The 17,744-nt window shown below is 35.7% G+C and overlaps 1 protein-coding gene across 3 annotated transcripts in view; it reads right to left on the minus strand.

Moving 5' to 3' along the window:
• The window catches only part of LPGAT1 (lysophosphatidylglycerol acyltransferase 1), a 72,453-nt gene that overhangs the window by 41,285 nt on the left and 13,424 nt on the right, over nucleotides 1-17,744 (minus strand). For all 3 annotated transcript variants that reach the window (XM_063114285.1, XM_063114284.1, XM_063114283.1), the window contains 2 exons: nucleotides 3,820-3,938; nucleotides 24-119 (listed from right to left, as the gene is read on the minus strand). In XM_063114285.1, coding sequence (XP_062970355.1) covers nucleotides 24-119; nucleotides 3,820-3,938 — 215 coding nt within the window. The remainder of the gene's footprint in view (nucleotides 1-23; nucleotides 120-3,819; nucleotides 3,939-17,744) is intronic.

Consider the following 17,744-nt stretch of genomic DNA (forward strand, 5'->3'; position numbering starts at 1 on the left):
GAAAAAAAATGCTCATTACTTACCTGTCTTATAAAGAAGTCTCCGTGAATTAGAGAAACAATTCCAAAGTTTGTATACTTAAAGATATGATCCATCAACCACATCATTTGAGCAACAACCTAAATATTTAAAAGCAAGAAATAATTAAATGACGGATAGAAGAAAACTAACTATAGTCTAGCCAAGTCTCCAAATTTTAAATATAATCACCCAAGCATACTCTTAATTAACCTAAATATCTTAAACCTAATGCTATTTATACAAATACACACAGTTACTAATAGAGTCTACATGAAAAATTACAGGTCTTGATTCCAAGTCTTGGAATCCTAAGTCACAGTGAAGATGAATTAACTTAAGTCTGCACTTAATGATTTCACATCTGTTGTACCCTAAACAAAGTCTCTGGTAGTTCTTGTAAAATTAACTTGTAAAAAATTATTTTGAAACAATACAATAAAACAGTTAAAGTTATCAAATGAGGGATATACATTTAATTAATAAGCACTAGAGCTTTATAAAATGAGTGTACCTTAATGATAAAATATAAAAAGTTAATACCTCAAATAAAACATTTAACCACCAGCATCTCATTTTCAATCTTGTTTTGCTTTGCAACGATGGCTGCTTTGTTTAAATAAATTGAGATTTGAATTAAATGGAATTTGTTGGAAACTGCCTCAAGAAACAAACAAAAAATCAAGTGAATCCAACCTATAAAGCATTTAAGCTTTATACACATTATAAAGTATAGCTGTAATGTGTTGATCTAGGTTTAAAATACCAACACTAGTTAGAGCACAGCCTTATAACACCAAGGTCATGGGTTCGTATCCCCGTACTGGCCAGCTGCCAAAAAAAAAAGAAGACACCAACACTAAAGTAACTAGCTTTTAAGTTTTAATTTATGTTGGATTTACCTCTTCAGTTATAAGAGTCACCTAAAATGAATAAATTTAGTAGGACAGACAAGCTATCTTCTAAGATTTGTCCTAACTTATTTTGGGAGAAATGTTATAAGTCAATAAATGTTTATTAAACATTTAAGAAAGTTCTTTGACAGAAATGAAAATTCTTAGTTTTATCATAAATTACCATAAAAAGGCAATACTCTTCACTCACTTCACAGATACTTATTAAAAAGGTACCAGCACATTTGGAAAATGCAATTAATCTTTTGTTTCATACAGGGATACTTCAAAAAGTTCACAGAAAGATTCATATTATCTTTTAATTCTATTTTTCCATGAACTTTTTGAAGTATCCTTGTATTCCTCAAAAAAAAAAAAAAAGATCAGCCAACACAGCTAGCTGCCTGAGTCAACTCTGTCAATGTTTGATAGGTCTGTTGCTCAGAACTTTGTTAGTTATTTCTAAGAAACAAAATTAGTCCACATCAATTATTCTTTATTTAGAAGCACAGATTTTCTACATATCAAAACATCATCTTGAGAAGACTTAAATAAATGACTCCACTCTTTATGTCCTTTTGAAATTATAATAAGGTCAATGGTTCTCCATAGGATGAGAATGGAAATCCAGAAGGACAATTTTGGTTGTCGCAAAGACTAGGGAGTGCTACTAGCATTTAGTGGGTAACAGTCAGGTAGGCAAACATCTGGCAATGCCCAGGACAGCTCCAAACAACAGTGTGGTCCTACCAAAATGCCAACAGTACCCCCACTGCGAAACACTGATGGGCACTCCAACAAGTCTCCTGCATTCAAAAAGCTATGTTACAATCACATCACCATTAGTGTAATATTTTTTTAACTGTCCCACAATTTAGCAATAGCCTTCCTTCTTTGAACGTACCCTTGAATATAAAGTATGTCAAGTAAACATTCCTACTGGTAAATATAAATCAATACTGCCTTGTACTTATTAGGCAGGAAGTGGAGATTATTTATCTTTCTCAATTACTCCTTTATGAAAGAAGACAAAAATTCTTTTAGATTTCAAATTATTTGGTAATACCAGAGCACTATAAAAATGCTCAGAATTAACTAATTGGAAAATAAAAACAAAGTCACTTGGGACAGAAATCAAATCTAAGTCAAATCTTTTTGCAAAAGCAAACTAACCAACCTTTCTTTTGTCCACATGACTGGTAAATTTCACATTATGTAATATTCTGGTTAATACAGTTATGATCTCTGCCAAACTGGAGTTAGAATACAGTTCAAATACAGCATATTTATACAGTTAGAATACAGCATATTTATACTGACCATTTTAATCATTCTTTGAGATTAAAAAACTACTTAAGGACATTGTAGGCCCTCAGAATAATCACTACAAATGTTATTATTATATCAGTAAGAATAAAAATATTAGCCAACTGGGGATTCTCTTTTATAGAAAGCCAATAAATTAGTTTTTACAAAATTTTAACATCATGAGTTTAGGGGACAAGCAATAAATATTATTATAAGTACAAATATATATACATACTTGTGTGTGTATGTGTGTATGGACAAGCAATAAATATTATTATAAGTACAAATATATATAGGAATCTGAACCTTTTACCTTAGTGTCATAAGGCTGCACTCTAACCAAATGAGCTAACCAGCCAGCCCTTCAAATATATAAACAGTGATATTCTTTTGCTTAACTATTACAGATTTTGAATACAAGAAAGAATTGAATTTATTCCACATTCCAGCCAGATTATGCCTCTGCTTTTCAGATAAACAAGAAAAACAATAGATTCTGCAATAATCGAAAATACTTTCCTTTTATCTCACTACATTTTCTGACCCTACCCTGACCTAGTGAGTCAAAATCTCTAGGACCTAAACACACCAGGCTTATTCTTGCCTCGATTTTTTTGCCAAGATTGTTTCACTAAGGAAGAAGGCCTTTGTTTCACAACTCTACCTGCCAAAATTCTACTCATCCTTCAAAGCCAAGTTTATGTCTTCTCCCTTACACAAAGTTTTCTATATCCATCAGGTACGTGGCAAGTTCACCCTCCACTGCAGACCTCTCACTTTGCAATTCAGTATTGCTTATGATACCCTCCTTCCACCTGCCACTGGACTGTTAGCTCCTTGATGAGAAGGATGGTGTTCACCTCTTATGGTCAGTGATCATGACTGTTAAGCACTTACTGAACATCTATTGATTTATTTATTTACTATTAGGCCAAACAATAACTCCATTAATTTTAGACACTTTCCATTTACTTAGTTTTCTATAAGTATAACCTCTTTATCTTGTAAGCTGATAATTCTTCTAATGCTAAAGACCAAATTTATTTTTTAAATCCACCCACTTTGTAAATATATTTTAGTTATCAATATAAGCAACGTAAAATCAACAGTTCAAACACAGCCTTAGTAACACCGGATAAAACAAGTTTCAATTTACTTTGTAAATAAAACACAGAATAACACTAACTTTATTTTCTTCTGGCCAAAGATCCCCAAGATCACCTAATTCAGAGAAATTTTACTCTTCTGTATTAAGCAATACTGAATTTTGTGATTGTATTGCTCAAACTGGCAATCCGTCACTTCACCTCAAGACGGCCTTCAATTTGAACTATAGTAACTTTGCTTTCATTCCAGTTATTATTTTTTAAAACAGTTTTATTCAGACATAATTCACATTATCCCGGTTATTTTTTTTAAGTCTCTAAATTTCTCTCCTGGAATGACTTAGAATGATATATTACTTCTTTTTAATATTTTCTAAATTCTCAGGAAAAGTATACATATTTAAGTCTAAGTCTATGTTCCTACTACAGTAAGACACTTGACCCTTTCTCGCCTTCCCCTTCCAGGTGCCCGCCTGTGGCCTTCGAGCGCTCACCGTTCCTTTGTCCTGGAGGCACATCATTAGAGTGCACACATCTCCTGTTGCCTGATGATTCACCAACATCATTGCTTCATCTTCTGAAATTGCTTTAATATCTTCCCCCCATTCCATCACTGTGAGAATAAAAAGTTTCAAAGCTGTCATTTTAAAGATGTTTACATTACTAGAAACCTTATATTAGAAAAAAAAATGGTAAAAAAAAAAAGATGGTATACATCAATGATGAAAAGTCACCTAGCTAAAACTTCTGAACATTTAAAACTAAGTTTATTTCCTATAAAAATCAGAACACTGATATATTTTATATAGAGCCCCAAAATATCCATTAAAACAAAAATGGTCCTTTGAAATAGAAGTTCTAGTTCCTACACTTTATCCTACAGAAACATTTGTCCAAATGGGAAAGACATATGCATAAAGGATGCTTATTACAATTTAAATGTTTGCCAACAGGAGAATGGACAAGAAAATTAAGATGTAACTTAAGAGTATAAATCCATTAAAAGAAGGGAGGGTACCTCTGTACACTAACCCAAAGAAGACATGTTAACAACTAAACAAAGCAAATCTCAAAACAATATATATAAAACACGATCTCATTTTTTTTTTAAAGAAGGAATAAAATTTACATGTTATTTAATGTCCTGAAAAAAGTCTGGGGGAATGAATTCCAAACTATTAATACTGATCATCTTTTGGTGAGGTGGTTCCTAGAACCCTCCAAATTCTACTTTATAAGAAAATATTCAAACATTTAAAAAAGTAAGTATTGGGCTGGCCCGCGGCTCACTCGGGAGAGTGCGGTGCTGATAACACCAAGGCCACGGGTTCGGATCCCTATATGGGGATGGCTGGTTTGCTCACTTGAAGAGCGTGGTGCTGACAACACCAAGTCAAGGGTTAAGATCCCCTTACCCGTCATCTTTTTAAAAAAATAAATAAATAAAAAATAAAAAAGTAAGTATTTTCACTTTAAAATAAGAAAACTAATAAAGATGCTAAATTTATTTAAAATCTCCAGATGAAAAGTAATGACAACAAACCCTATATGCACACTCTAAGGAAAATAGCGGTATTTCTACGTGGTTATGCTTCATTTTATAGCACATTTACTTCACAGAAAAAATAAAATCAAGCATCAGTTTTCAAACATCAGGATTCTACAAAGAAGCTTCTAGGGTTCCTCAAATGCCTAACATGAACTACAAGAGGCTAATTATACATTAGTATTCACTTTTACCCTATCCTCTTTTCATCTACTGCTATAAAGAAAAACTTTGAGCCACTGTGAGTAACAGTTCTGGATGAAATAGGGATGGGGAGAACTGGAGCCCAACTGCTTAACCTCTCCCAGCCTCCCTCTTCCCTGCTCACCCCCCACTGTCACCCCAATATAGTGGAGCTCCTCATAATACAGTGGATCTCTTCATAAGAGCTCATTTGAGAAAAGGGTTTTGCTGATTTTTTCTTTCTATTAAAATCTTCTTAAGCAAGGCATCTATCCACTCATTTTAAGGATATTAAAATTTTCTATTAAGGAAATTTTCAGCCGAGCCAAACACATATTAAGTTGTGGTATCTACTTGCAAAGTGAGGTATTCCAATTAAACTAGCAGAAATTATTACTAATATTCAAATAGCTTACAATGTCTGTGAAAAATGTATTTAAAAAAATTTAAAATGAATACGACATGGAAGCTACATTAAAGGATGATATCAAATGCTCCTTAAGGAATAGAAGCAGAACACTATAGGAGAGCCCAGCCTCTTGCAAAATGTAGCAGCACCAATTTTTCTTCAGAGTGGCCTTTCCTGTCCCAAGTTCCTGGTTCAGTTCAGCTGACAAGCTAACTTTATTGAAACATATTTAAACAGCTGGTACATTGCTGGGAGTAGTATAAATTGCTACAGTCTTTCTGGAAGTCATTTTGGCACTATATTTCAAATTTAAGAAATGCACAAACCTTTTTACCCAGCAAATTCTACTTCTAAGAACTCATCCTACAGATGTACTCATTTATGGGCAAAATGACACATGAGCAAGGCTATTTATTGCAGCATTGTGTGCAAGAGCAAGGATGAAAACTAAAAAGAAAGACTAGCTCAAAATTCATAGAAACAGAAAATAAAATGGCGGTTGCCAGGGGCTATTGGAAGGGAAATTATCGTTTAATAGGTACAGAGCTTCAGTTTTGTATGTGTTGTGTTTTGGGGTTTTTTTTTGGCACCCAGCAGTCTGGGGATTCTGATCCTGTGACCTCAGTGTTAGCACCACTCACTAACCAAGTGAGCTAACCGGCTAGAGCTTCAGTTTTGCAAGATGAAAAAGTTTTAGAGATTGGTTGCACAACAATGTGAGTATACTTAACAATACTAAACCATACACTTAAAATGGTTAAGATGGCAAATTTCATGTTATGTGTATTTTATCACAATTAAAAATAAATTGATTTATCTATGTAATGGAATATTACACAATCATAGCATTATGTAATAACAGCAAAGTGTAGAACAGCATGAAGGATACCACTAACTGCATTTTAAAAAAGGATGGAGAATATATTTATTAATGAAAACTTCCCATATCATGCCCCTGTTGACAATCCTTTGAGGAAGATACACACACACATACATATACACACATACTATTACTTTTATTAATTCATTCTTCATCCAATAAATCAGAATCAGGAATGGTTATATATTATGGATATAAAATACACAAGAACATTTCAAGTATTATTCTAAAGTGAATAACAGTTTAAACTCTTGAGAAAAACAATTATTGGGCTATTAAGAGGTAATATGGAAAGTTTTGTAGCTCCATATCTACACAAGTATAAATAGATGTTTCATAACCAAGAATTCCTTTAATGCAATCTCTGCTACATGAATGTAAAATACTAGATACATAGGCCTATGTAATGGGAAAGAACATTTTAATAGACATCTAACATTACATATTGTAAGTGGTTCTCAATTTTCCTTTCTAAATACTTAAGAAGTATAAAAAGAAATTTTAAAAATAAAAACTTTAAAAAATACATAAAAATAAATACTTTCAAAGTATAATCATTAAGAGTTGATCCAATATATGTTTTATCTCTCAACAAAACTTATTTTCAGACTAGAGGTCAACTTATCAAGACTTGCACAGCATCCTAAATCAAAGAGGTGGTGGCTGCATCAATTTTTTATCAAGAAATCCGGATGTAGCAATAAAGTCATGTTGAATTTTCTAATAATCCAAATTTTATTCTACAACAAATTTAATTTCCAATATTTATGATATTCTTTTAGAACATACTTCAAGGATCGCTGTTGGAAACTTAAATGACTAACAAAAGATAAAAAATGTTTGTAGAGGAAGAGCAATTTATCTTATGTATGAAGTAACTAAGTTCCTCAGATCAAACTCTGCTATCACAGGACCAATAAACATAATAATAAAGCTAATATTTTAACCAAGAAGCAGGATTGTTTGCACGTTAAAGAACAGAAACCATGGACACCTGCCAGTTCTTACATTGCACTTGATTAGAAGAACAAAAATATTCTAACACAGTGTTCTGTGAAATGAATTCTCAAAAAAGAATTGGGTCAGGTCCACTATTTCCAAAGGGAATGAAGACGACAGAATAAAAACTGGAAGGAAACTTCTGTAGTTATAATGAATTTTTAAAACTCTTATTAAAAACCAAAGCTAAGGGCTGGCCAGTTAGCTCAGTTGGTTATAGTGCAGTCTTGAAACATCAAGGTCAAGGGTTCGGATTCCCATACCAGCCAGCTGCCAAAAAAATAAAAATAAAAACCAAAGCTAAGGATTATAACCCGCTACACACACACACACACACACACACACACACACACACACACACACACACACACACGCACATGCACGCACACACGCTCACATATGTATCAATACACCTCTCCCAAAAGTTATAGATTAGAATTGATCAAGACAGCTCAAATCTCAAAAAGAAAATGAAAACAACAACAACCAATTACAAACTCCTTAAAAATAGTGATGCTAAAGCCATTTTACTGACCCACAAAACAGAATTAATGTAGGGAAAAAAAGGTGGCTTAATATATAACCATAATAACTTGCCTTTCAATGTTCAAAAAGAATTATTCCTGCAAGCTGATCTCGCAAACTATTTTACCATTCTGTGTCTTAGTTTTCTCATTTATGAAACATTAATATCATTAAACCACCGAAAAATGTTGTGAAAATAAAGGAGATATAATTGATAGATAGTACCATATAAATCCCAGGTAATCGGATTACATGACAGTGAAGTCACTTTTGGAATCACTATTAACTAAAAGTGCCATATGCCTACTGTGTCATGTAAGGTCAGGTATTCTAACATGAACAGTAAAGATTAAAGAGCCAAAATAACCCATGAATGAAACTCACATAGCTCAGGAACTGTGGCTTTCAGCAGCCCAGATAGAGGCAGACTGGATTGGATTTATCCAAAGTTAGGAGTTAGCAGAGCAAATGGGGCAAGAAAGAACGAGAGGATGTTAATTAAGGGTGGCCATGAGAAAGCGGTCCAAGGTGCCAAGTAGTGGAGGTGAGCCTGGGGAGAGAAGGAAGCAAAGCAAAGGGGTGATTAACTAGAAGGGAAGGGAAGGAGTGAGGGCAATTACAACGGAGATACTTGATGCCACCCCATCTCCACAACATTCTGTTCAAACTTCCAGAAGGAAAGCCAGGGCAGTTTGAAAAGCCCCCTGGGTAACTGAAGTGCAGATAAGTTTTATTTTATTATTTTAAAGCAAGTACATTGAACACACTAGGAAATTGTGCTCAGTGTCCCTTTTTTGGCACTTAAAATTTAAGAGGTTAAAGTTTGAGGATATGAGCTTTTGGAGGGATTGTTTAACTAAAATAACAATAGTAGCATATATTATTAAATAGATATATAAGTAAATAATAATAATCTTAATAGCTAGCACTTATGGAATATTTATTATGTGCCAGGCATTAGTAATTAGGCATAGAAAATACTTTACATTATTTCCTTATTAAATCTTCACAAAAACCCAAATGTACAGATACTATTATCTCCAATTTACAAATGAGGAAAATGAGACACAAAAGGTTAAGCATTATTTGCAAAGTTACACAGTTAGGAAGTAGAGTAACTGGGATTCAAAACCACTGTATCATGCTGTCACTGCTGGCATGGTACAGATCAAAGAACTCAAGGACAGGACCTTGAATAAATTGCCCATGCAGCCCCTAAAGTTATCCATAATTATGCCAGGGAGTGGGGTAGACAAGCCGAGTCTCAACATCCGCAACAAATAAGGTTAGTGGATGGCAGCAATAAAGAGGGGGTAGAGAGAGGTGCAGCCAAAGAATCAAGGGTTTTTTGAATGGCAGTTGAATAATAACCAAGTCTAAAAAGGCAATGGGTCCCTAAGAAAAAATTATCATTGTTGTTGGGCCCAGATGTTTTAGCGTCCTCATGTAAAGTTGATTTTCAACAAAGAGAACCAGTCAGCCCTGAAATCATGAATAACACAATTTAGAATTCTGTATAGCTGAAGTCATTTGTGCCTGCAGCTGTTTCACTTTACAATAAATATGACAGTGAAAACTGAAAAAAAATTATAAAATATGCTCAATATGGAATTGACTCTTTTCCCTAGTCTTTTCCACCTTAGCAAAGAAAACTGCTATTCATCCACTCTGCTCAAGACAAAATGTAAGACCACCTTTGATTCATCCCTTTCCTTAATCCTCCACTTCAATCCATCTCTAAGTCCTGTGGACTCTACATCCAAAACATATCCTGCATCCTCTGTGTCTCCTTCTTTACTACTACCACTCTGGTCCAAGCCACCAATAATTCTCATCCGGACTTCTGCAGTGATCACCTGATTAGTCTTCTTGCTTCCACTCTGTCCACCTACTCAAAAGAAATCTTCAGAATTACTATTTCAAATACCATTAAAATCAGAATCACCACTGGCAAACATGAATTAAGAAAGAGCAGGAAAGTCAAAGAAGTAACTTTAACTGGTATCAAGATTTGCTTTAAGTTAAACTTGCACTGTTTCAAAAGGAGAGCTAATGGCATTTTGGGTGAAGCAATTCTCCCTCCTACAGCCATTAGCACTGCAAAACTTTTAGTATCCCTAGCCAACAGTCTCTGTTACAACCCAAAAGGCAACTCTAAACACATCCTGCCTCCACTTCTATCCCATTTGAGAACCACTCAGTGAAAGGGTTCTATATGAATTAGGTCAATATTAGCTTGTGGTAAAATCACGATGAGGTTAAAGAGTGAGAAACATCCTAACAACACGAATACTAAGTAAACACATGCTTATTGGAAACAAAGATCCTTCACTCTGATCCCCACCCTTTACTAATTCAGCTCCCATGATATAGCAGCAGAAATTGGAAGAGGCTTCTCTAGGAAATCTGATGAACTCAAGAGGAAAGACCTAAAAATACTGACATCTGGGCTTCCCCAGTGAAATGTTCCAAGCAGATCACCCTACAATGAGGCTCAGTGTCGACAAGCCTCAACCACTTGCATGGCTGTCAATCAACTTTTTAGTCCCTTACTCTTAAAACAAGAACAGAGAGTTGAAGGGGATCAGAACATGCTGTCGCAAAGTATGTACCTCTGCATATCCATTATTTCGAACTGAAGACAATTAAGAAACAGCAGATACAAGAAGGGCTCTCAGTCTTCCCCCTTTCTGCCTAAAAGCAAGGCATAAATTTCTCATGAGAAAGGTGCCCTCTTGGTACCAAGAAGAAGAGAACATTCTTATCACCAGAAATAAGGAGCTGACACAGAGATGAGTCTGCACAATCTTACTAAAATGACCCTTTTCTTCCATTAGCTTCTCCTACATATACTTCCTAGTCACTTTCCCACAATTTGCCACCCCTAGAAGCCCAAACCCCTTTCCTTCATCTTTCTAGTCACTTCTCCACGATTTATTATCCTTTTTTAAAATGATATATAAGATCCTGAGTCTAACTGCTTACTTGGAATTTTCAATTCTTTTCTATGACGTCCCCATGCCACGTGAAAATACTAACATCAAATAAAACGTGTATGCTTTTCTCCTGCCAATCGTCATTTGTTGGCCTAATTAACAGGCAACAGCAACAAAACCTTAGAGGGCAGAATAAAAGTTCTTCCTCCCCTACATAGTTATATATTGCCAGATACCTGCAAAAAGCCCCTACGTGAAAGATAGAGAGCAAAGCAAACAAAGATAAAGGACCTGGGGGAAGCAGAGACAACACACGAAAAAGAAAACTTCAAAAGAAACCAGCATTAACATACATATTGAGGTAAGAGGTGAGATGATGCCGAGGTGACAACCATGAGATGAAAACAATGTGCTTTATGTATACATAAAAAGAACCTGTTGGAAATTAATATGATTGCAAAAGTAAGTCTCAATAGAAGGATTGATAGGAAAAGTGGGGAAAATCTTCCAAACAGTAGTCAAGATGAAAAACAGGAGAGAAAAAAGATTTGAACATTAGAGAACCATTCCACAAAGTGCAACATTCAAATAACAGGAGTTCTAGAAAAAAGAACAGAGAAAAAGAAATCAAAGAAATAATTAAAGGACATCTGAGGACATGGATTTCTAGACTGACATAGGACATCTAGTAACCAGCATAGTGGATGAAAACAGACCCACACCAAGGCATACATCCTCATGAAATTTCAGAATGAGTCAGAGAAGAGCCTACAAATTGTCAGAAAGGAAAAAGAGGACACATACAAAGGATAAAGAATCAGACTGACTGTGAACTCCTCTATTGGTATAGAAAGCTAGAAAGATCATGGAGTTTTATCTTCAAAATCCTGAAGAAAAACTATTTCCAACCTAGAATTCTCCACCCAGCCAAACTATCAATCAGGTATGAGGATAGCAAAATATTTGAGTGTGCAACATTTTAAAAAACTAACCTCTTGCTGTCAGAGAGATACTGGATGATGTGCTTCAATAAAGTGAGGAAATAAGCCAAGAAAGAAAAAGACACATGACACAAGAAATTCTGAATGCAACCCAGGAGACAGGCAAATAGAATTTGCAGGATGATAGGGAAGAGAGATAATCAGGATGTCAACTGTACAACAGGCTTAGTAGATAACCAGTCTGAATTAGAGCAAGTTAGAGGTTTCCCAGAAAGATTTTCCAAAAAGATGAAATTGATACAGTAGCATCTGAATGACTTGAGGGGAGATCTAAAACTGACAAGGAATTTGGGGTTGAATTAGTGATTGTTTCATAGAAAAGCAAGCAAAGAAAAAACCAAAATTATTAAATCTAGGAAAACTCTGTGCAGGAAAGTAAAAGTAAACAGTTTAAAAATGGCTCGGCTATGAATAGATTTATATATTCATAATAAAGAAAAACTCTGAATACTGATAAAACCAAAATTACAATAAAATTCAGATACAAACTAGAAAATTATATTAAAAATACTATTTAAAAATAGGGTGAGCTCTAATCTTTTCTAAAATGATCTGGCTTTCTAAATATTAAACTAATATACTTCTACTGTAGTAACTCAAAACAATACCAAAAAACACAAAGAAGAAAATCGCCCAAAATTCCGCTACACAAGGATAAGAAAACACTATTAAAATTTTGTAGTATATCTTCCAGTCATTTTTCTATGTGTATAAAAACAATTTCTTAAATCAAAAAGGAATGATTCTAAATGTACTGTTTTATTCTAGACTGATACAATACTCTTTGAAATTTAATATATCATGTGAAATTGGCTGTCATTAAATATTCTTCCACAACATGACTGTTAATGGCTCTACACTAATTCATTACATGTAAGTCCTACAGATTAATTTTCTAATACTGGGTACTGGCTATCAATTACAGTAAAGTGCTAGACAAACAAGTACACAAAGCAAAGAACTATGAGGTTTCTGCCCTGAAAAGTATTATGATTTTCTTAAAATAAACAGCTATCCTCTGATACATAATTCAATATTCTCTTCATTACCTCTCAGGATTCAGCTCTACGAATGCATGAAAAGGCAGCAATTCCTAAACAACTCAACAGCTAGTGAAAAATATGGGTTCCCAGGCTCCACCCCTGACATACTGCATCAGAATCTCCGGGGTAGAGGAATTACGTACGTACTTACAGCTCTTCAGATAATCCAGATGTCAGACAAATTTGGGAACTACTACTATAAAGCACAGGTTGGCAAATTTTCCATGAAGGATCAGATGGTAAAGATTTTAGGATATGCAGGTCAAGAGGCAAAATTGAGGATATTATGTACGTACTTACATAACAAATAAGTTTTCTAACAAATTTCTACATGATTTTTATTGACAAAATTCAAAATATAAAAATAATAATTGAATACAACTTTTTGTAATACACATCTGCTAAGGAGAAGAATAAAATTCTTTCTTGGGAGAGAGAACATTTTGCTTAATTGGGGTTTAAAGTTAGTGTTTTTGCATCATATTGCAAATAACCATCTGTAAATCCTTAGCTGGAGGGAAAACAGGCAGTAAACTGGATTTTGCCCAAGGGCTGTGGTTTACCAATAATCTCTACTGTAAGGTATAAGGAAGAAGAAAGAACCACAACCTCTGCCCTCAAGCAATTTGTAAGTGAGTTAAAGAGACAGTACAGCAAAGGTAAAATAATAGTGAAGAACATGAAGCAGAATTCTGAATGTTGGATGTTGTAGAACAGTGATTCCTAACCTTTTTTAACATCAAAAAATGTGGCCGACCTCTGTATAATATAGTTCTTTAAGCAATGAGTGAAAATATCCATAACAAAAAGCAACTATAAAGTCCATAATGCTGCTAAAGGATTTCTTATCAAAATGGCAGCTATGTATATTTAGAAAACATTAGCACATATTTACCAGACAGATTATTTATTCATTCACAGATAGTACTTAATATGCGTACAGATTCCTGACCCCCTGAGATAACTCTGAAGCACTGCAGGAAGACTCCACCCAACGGTAAGGAACCACAGTTACAGAGCAGATGCCACAGAGGGTCAGAAAGAATGAAACAGTGGAAACTGGAGCAGTGGGGAAGGGTGTCCCAGGGTTACACAGGCAGGCAGAAACTTTGAAAGAAATGGAAGAACAGGTTTTAGGGAGAGGAAGAAAGCAAATGAGAAAATGCAGAAGGGCTGTGGGAAAGCAGCCTTACTAAATAAGTCTGGAATGGGACTTATTTAGTAAGGCTGGACCTCTCTGCCTGTCTCTGCCACCAGAGCCAACATTTAAGTGCTTTCCATGTATGGAGTGCTGACATGCATTCTCTCACTGAATCCTCACCAAGATTACTTTCCTAAATACACTAGCTGTGTAAGTAAATGACCCTAGTTTCATCAGGTACAACCCTAAGTGGGTCAGGAGCTAGAATTTTCCATGTTAAAAATAAAAATAAAATATAAAGCTTCCCTTGACCGGTATCCTTTTTGCAGCTATCACCCTTTATTCGTACACAGACAAACTTCTGGAAAGTCATACATCCTTGTTTCCATTTTATCCCTTTCCTTTCATTACCGATCTCCAACCCATTCCAAACTAGTTTCCACCTCTACCACCTCAATGAAGCTGCTCCTGCCAAATGCAATAAAAGATGTATTAGCTCTCTTCTTGTAACAGGCTGAACAGAAGTGACTCCATTTTGTTAAACTTCTAAATTAAAAAAAAATTTTTTTTCTTACTCTTCTAACCTGAACCACATAGCTTGCAGCTGGGCATTAGAATACAATGATTCTTGATGACATGATTGCTAGAATATAATGACTTTTGCTCACACTGTACACAGAATTATAGAAGAAATTATTAACCCAGGTGGCCATTCTTTACTAGCTTACTAACTAGATCTTTTTGAGGTTAACAGGAACTGAATCCGTGACTTGACTTCATGAGGATGGTCACCATGAATCAGCTCCCACCCGAGAAGTTCTTTGACGTTTATCTGCAATTTTATGATTATGCCTGCACGTCACTGGCTTAGATCACCATGGATCAGCCCCCTACCACCTGTCCCTATAAAACCCTTTGGAATGTCTGGGAAAAGTGGAGATGGTCTTTGAGACATGAGTCCACCATTTCTCCATGCTGCCAGCTTCCTGATTAAAGGCCACCTTTCCTTACACCAACACCTGTCTCTCAAAGATTGGTTACTGAGCGGGGAGCAAATGGACCTTTGGGGTTTTGGTAACACTCTGACAAAACCTAAACTTAGCAGAATTCAGCAGGCCCCTGCCTTCAAACACTGCTGAGTTCTGTGAACCCACACTCTTAAGGCAGGCATTCCTTCTACTACTTTCTAGCTGCTCCTCCTAAGTCCGAGCCATCCTCCTGTCTGCAACCTCCAAAAGTTGGCATTTCCTCCCTCAGGGGTCGTTCTGGGCCTCTTCTCACTCACTACTTACAACCTCCCTAGATCTCATCCATCCCCACGGCTCTAAATACTATGGATAATTTCCCAATTTCTCTTTCCAGCTCAAGTTTCCATTCTGAGTTCCAAACTACACATTCATGTCTATTCCACAGCTCCGCTATCCTAGACTAAATTTTTAAAATCTTTCCTCTCAACATTGCTCCTTCTCTGGTCTTCCCCACCTGCCCAGCAGCTCACACCAGAAACCTCAGGGGCATCCCCATCACCTGTCTCTCTACAGCATCCTCCATGTCCAATCCCTTAGCAAGTCCTAACATTGTTCCCTTGAAGAAAACTCTCCAACTAGTTCACTTATTTCTATCTCCACTACCATCACCCCTAGACCAACCACCACCTTCATCTGGATAAGAGGAGAATCTTCCAGGGGGTCTCCCCGCCAAACATACTCTCACTTCCCTTGAATCCATTTCCACAGAGCAGGCACAGTAAAGAATTACAAATAAGAGCCTGATTTCATCATTCCCTTATTTAAAATCCTTCAACAGTTTCCTCTTAAGATAAATTTCAAAATCTTTAACGTGTACTACAAGGCCTCAAAGGATCTGGCCTCACCAGCTTCCCCAGCCAGCCCTGTTCCTCTCCCCTCTCACTCCATGCTTCAGTGATCCTGGCATGCCTTTGCTCCTCAAAAATGTAAAATTTGTACACATACTGTCCCTCCTCCTAGCTTCACCTGGCCAAATCCTACTTATTCCCCAGGTCGCAGTCTGAATGTCACTTTCTCAAGGAGGGCTTTGCTCCCTGACACCACCAGTCTCCAGATCAAGTCCTCTGTTGCATCCTCCCATAGCCCCTAAACTTGTTCTTCATAGCACTTTCCACATTTGTGATTACACGGTTATTACATGATTTCTGTTATCTGCCTCCCACTCTACAATGTAAGCTCCTCAAGAACAGAAGCTAGGCTGTTTTGTTTGCCACTGCACTCCCAGCCACCAGCACAACGTCTGACATAGAGTAGGCCTTCAAATATTTTGTATTATAATAGGTGACCTTATTAATTAGAAAACAGTTAAATGTAAATTGCTTTGATACGTTTCAAAATTTATAAACATACAATTTAAGTAGCTAATATTTTGGACTATCGCTTAAATTATTTTTATTTATTGATTAAAATAAGAACTACTAAGCTATACTATTAGTTAAGTTTGAGTATCCTCAAATATATTTCTAAAACTATCCCATAAGTTAGTTTTTATTTATCTAGACATGCCTTTCCCCAAAAGATTAACACAGTTGTTTTCCTACGCATTACTATAATAAAAATAACCAAAGTTATCATTTATCGAGTACCTAACACCATACTATTCACTTTTCATTCAAGCTTCACAGGAGATAAATATCATAACCTTCATTTTCACAGATGTTGAAGCTAAGGCTCAGAGAAATTATGCAGCTATCTCAAGGTGAAACAAATAGCAAGTTGGTGTGGCAGAATCCGAACTCACATTAACTCAAAACTCAGTGTTTTTTTCTAATATATTATGCTATGTCTAATATCATACTTATTTAGCAATATCTATTACTCGTTGAAAATACATCTGTATACAAGTATCTGAGGCTTAAAAACAGCTACAAGTGATTATTTAAGCTTTAAAAAGTTTATACAAAAACCAATGCTGTCCCACCCATACAAAACAGGATACAATGATTATTCCAAATGGCACCCCTGTTCCTTATCCATGTAATCTATACTTTATTTTACAAAATAAACCTAGCTTCTAGTTAACTTTCTTCTCTGCAAAGACCTCAATTAACTTTAAAAAATGAAACCATCACATTAGGGGAAAATGTACATATTTGTTCTTTGTTTTTCAGAAAACTTCACAGGTGCATTTTGAACAGACAGTTCACATCAAACTCAACTATTCCCCAAACCATCCATCCAAATAAAAACTATACCATAACACCAAGGTCCAAGATTCAATCTCCATTACCAGCCAGCTGCCAAAAACAAAACAAAACTATGCCAAAAATCCTTTCAGTAGAAGTTAATCTAAACCACACTCTCTAGGGTCGACCCTGTGGCTCACTCAGGAGAGTGCGGAGCTGGGAGCGCAGCAGGAGTGCTGAGGCCGCGGGTTCGGATCCTATGTAGGGATGGCCGGTGCGCTCACTGGCTGAGCGCGGTGTGGGCGACACCAAGCCAAGGGTTGTGATGCCCTTACTGGTCATAAATAAATAAATAAATCACACTCTCTAACCCAGTATTTTATAAATCAATAACTTTGCAAACTGGTAGCAAGCAGTCAATAAACATCTGATTGATCAACCACATAATAAGATACTTCTATAAATGATATTATGTTTTTTTCAGAGAGTAAACAGGACAACTAGTAAACATTTCCTCAACATGGAGATAGGAAGTAGTCATTAAAATCAACTATGTATAAGGAGCTGGCCCATGGCTCACTCGGGAGATTGTGGTGCTGATA

The sequence above is a fragment of the Cynocephalus volans genome, chromosome 11 (genome assembly GCF_027409185.1).
Source record: "Cynocephalus volans isolate mCynVol1 chromosome 11, mCynVol1.pri, whole genome shotgun sequence".
In the NCBI taxonomy this organism is placed as follows: Eukaryota; Metazoa; Chordata; class Mammalia; order Dermoptera; family Cynocephalidae; genus Cynocephalus; species Cynocephalus volans.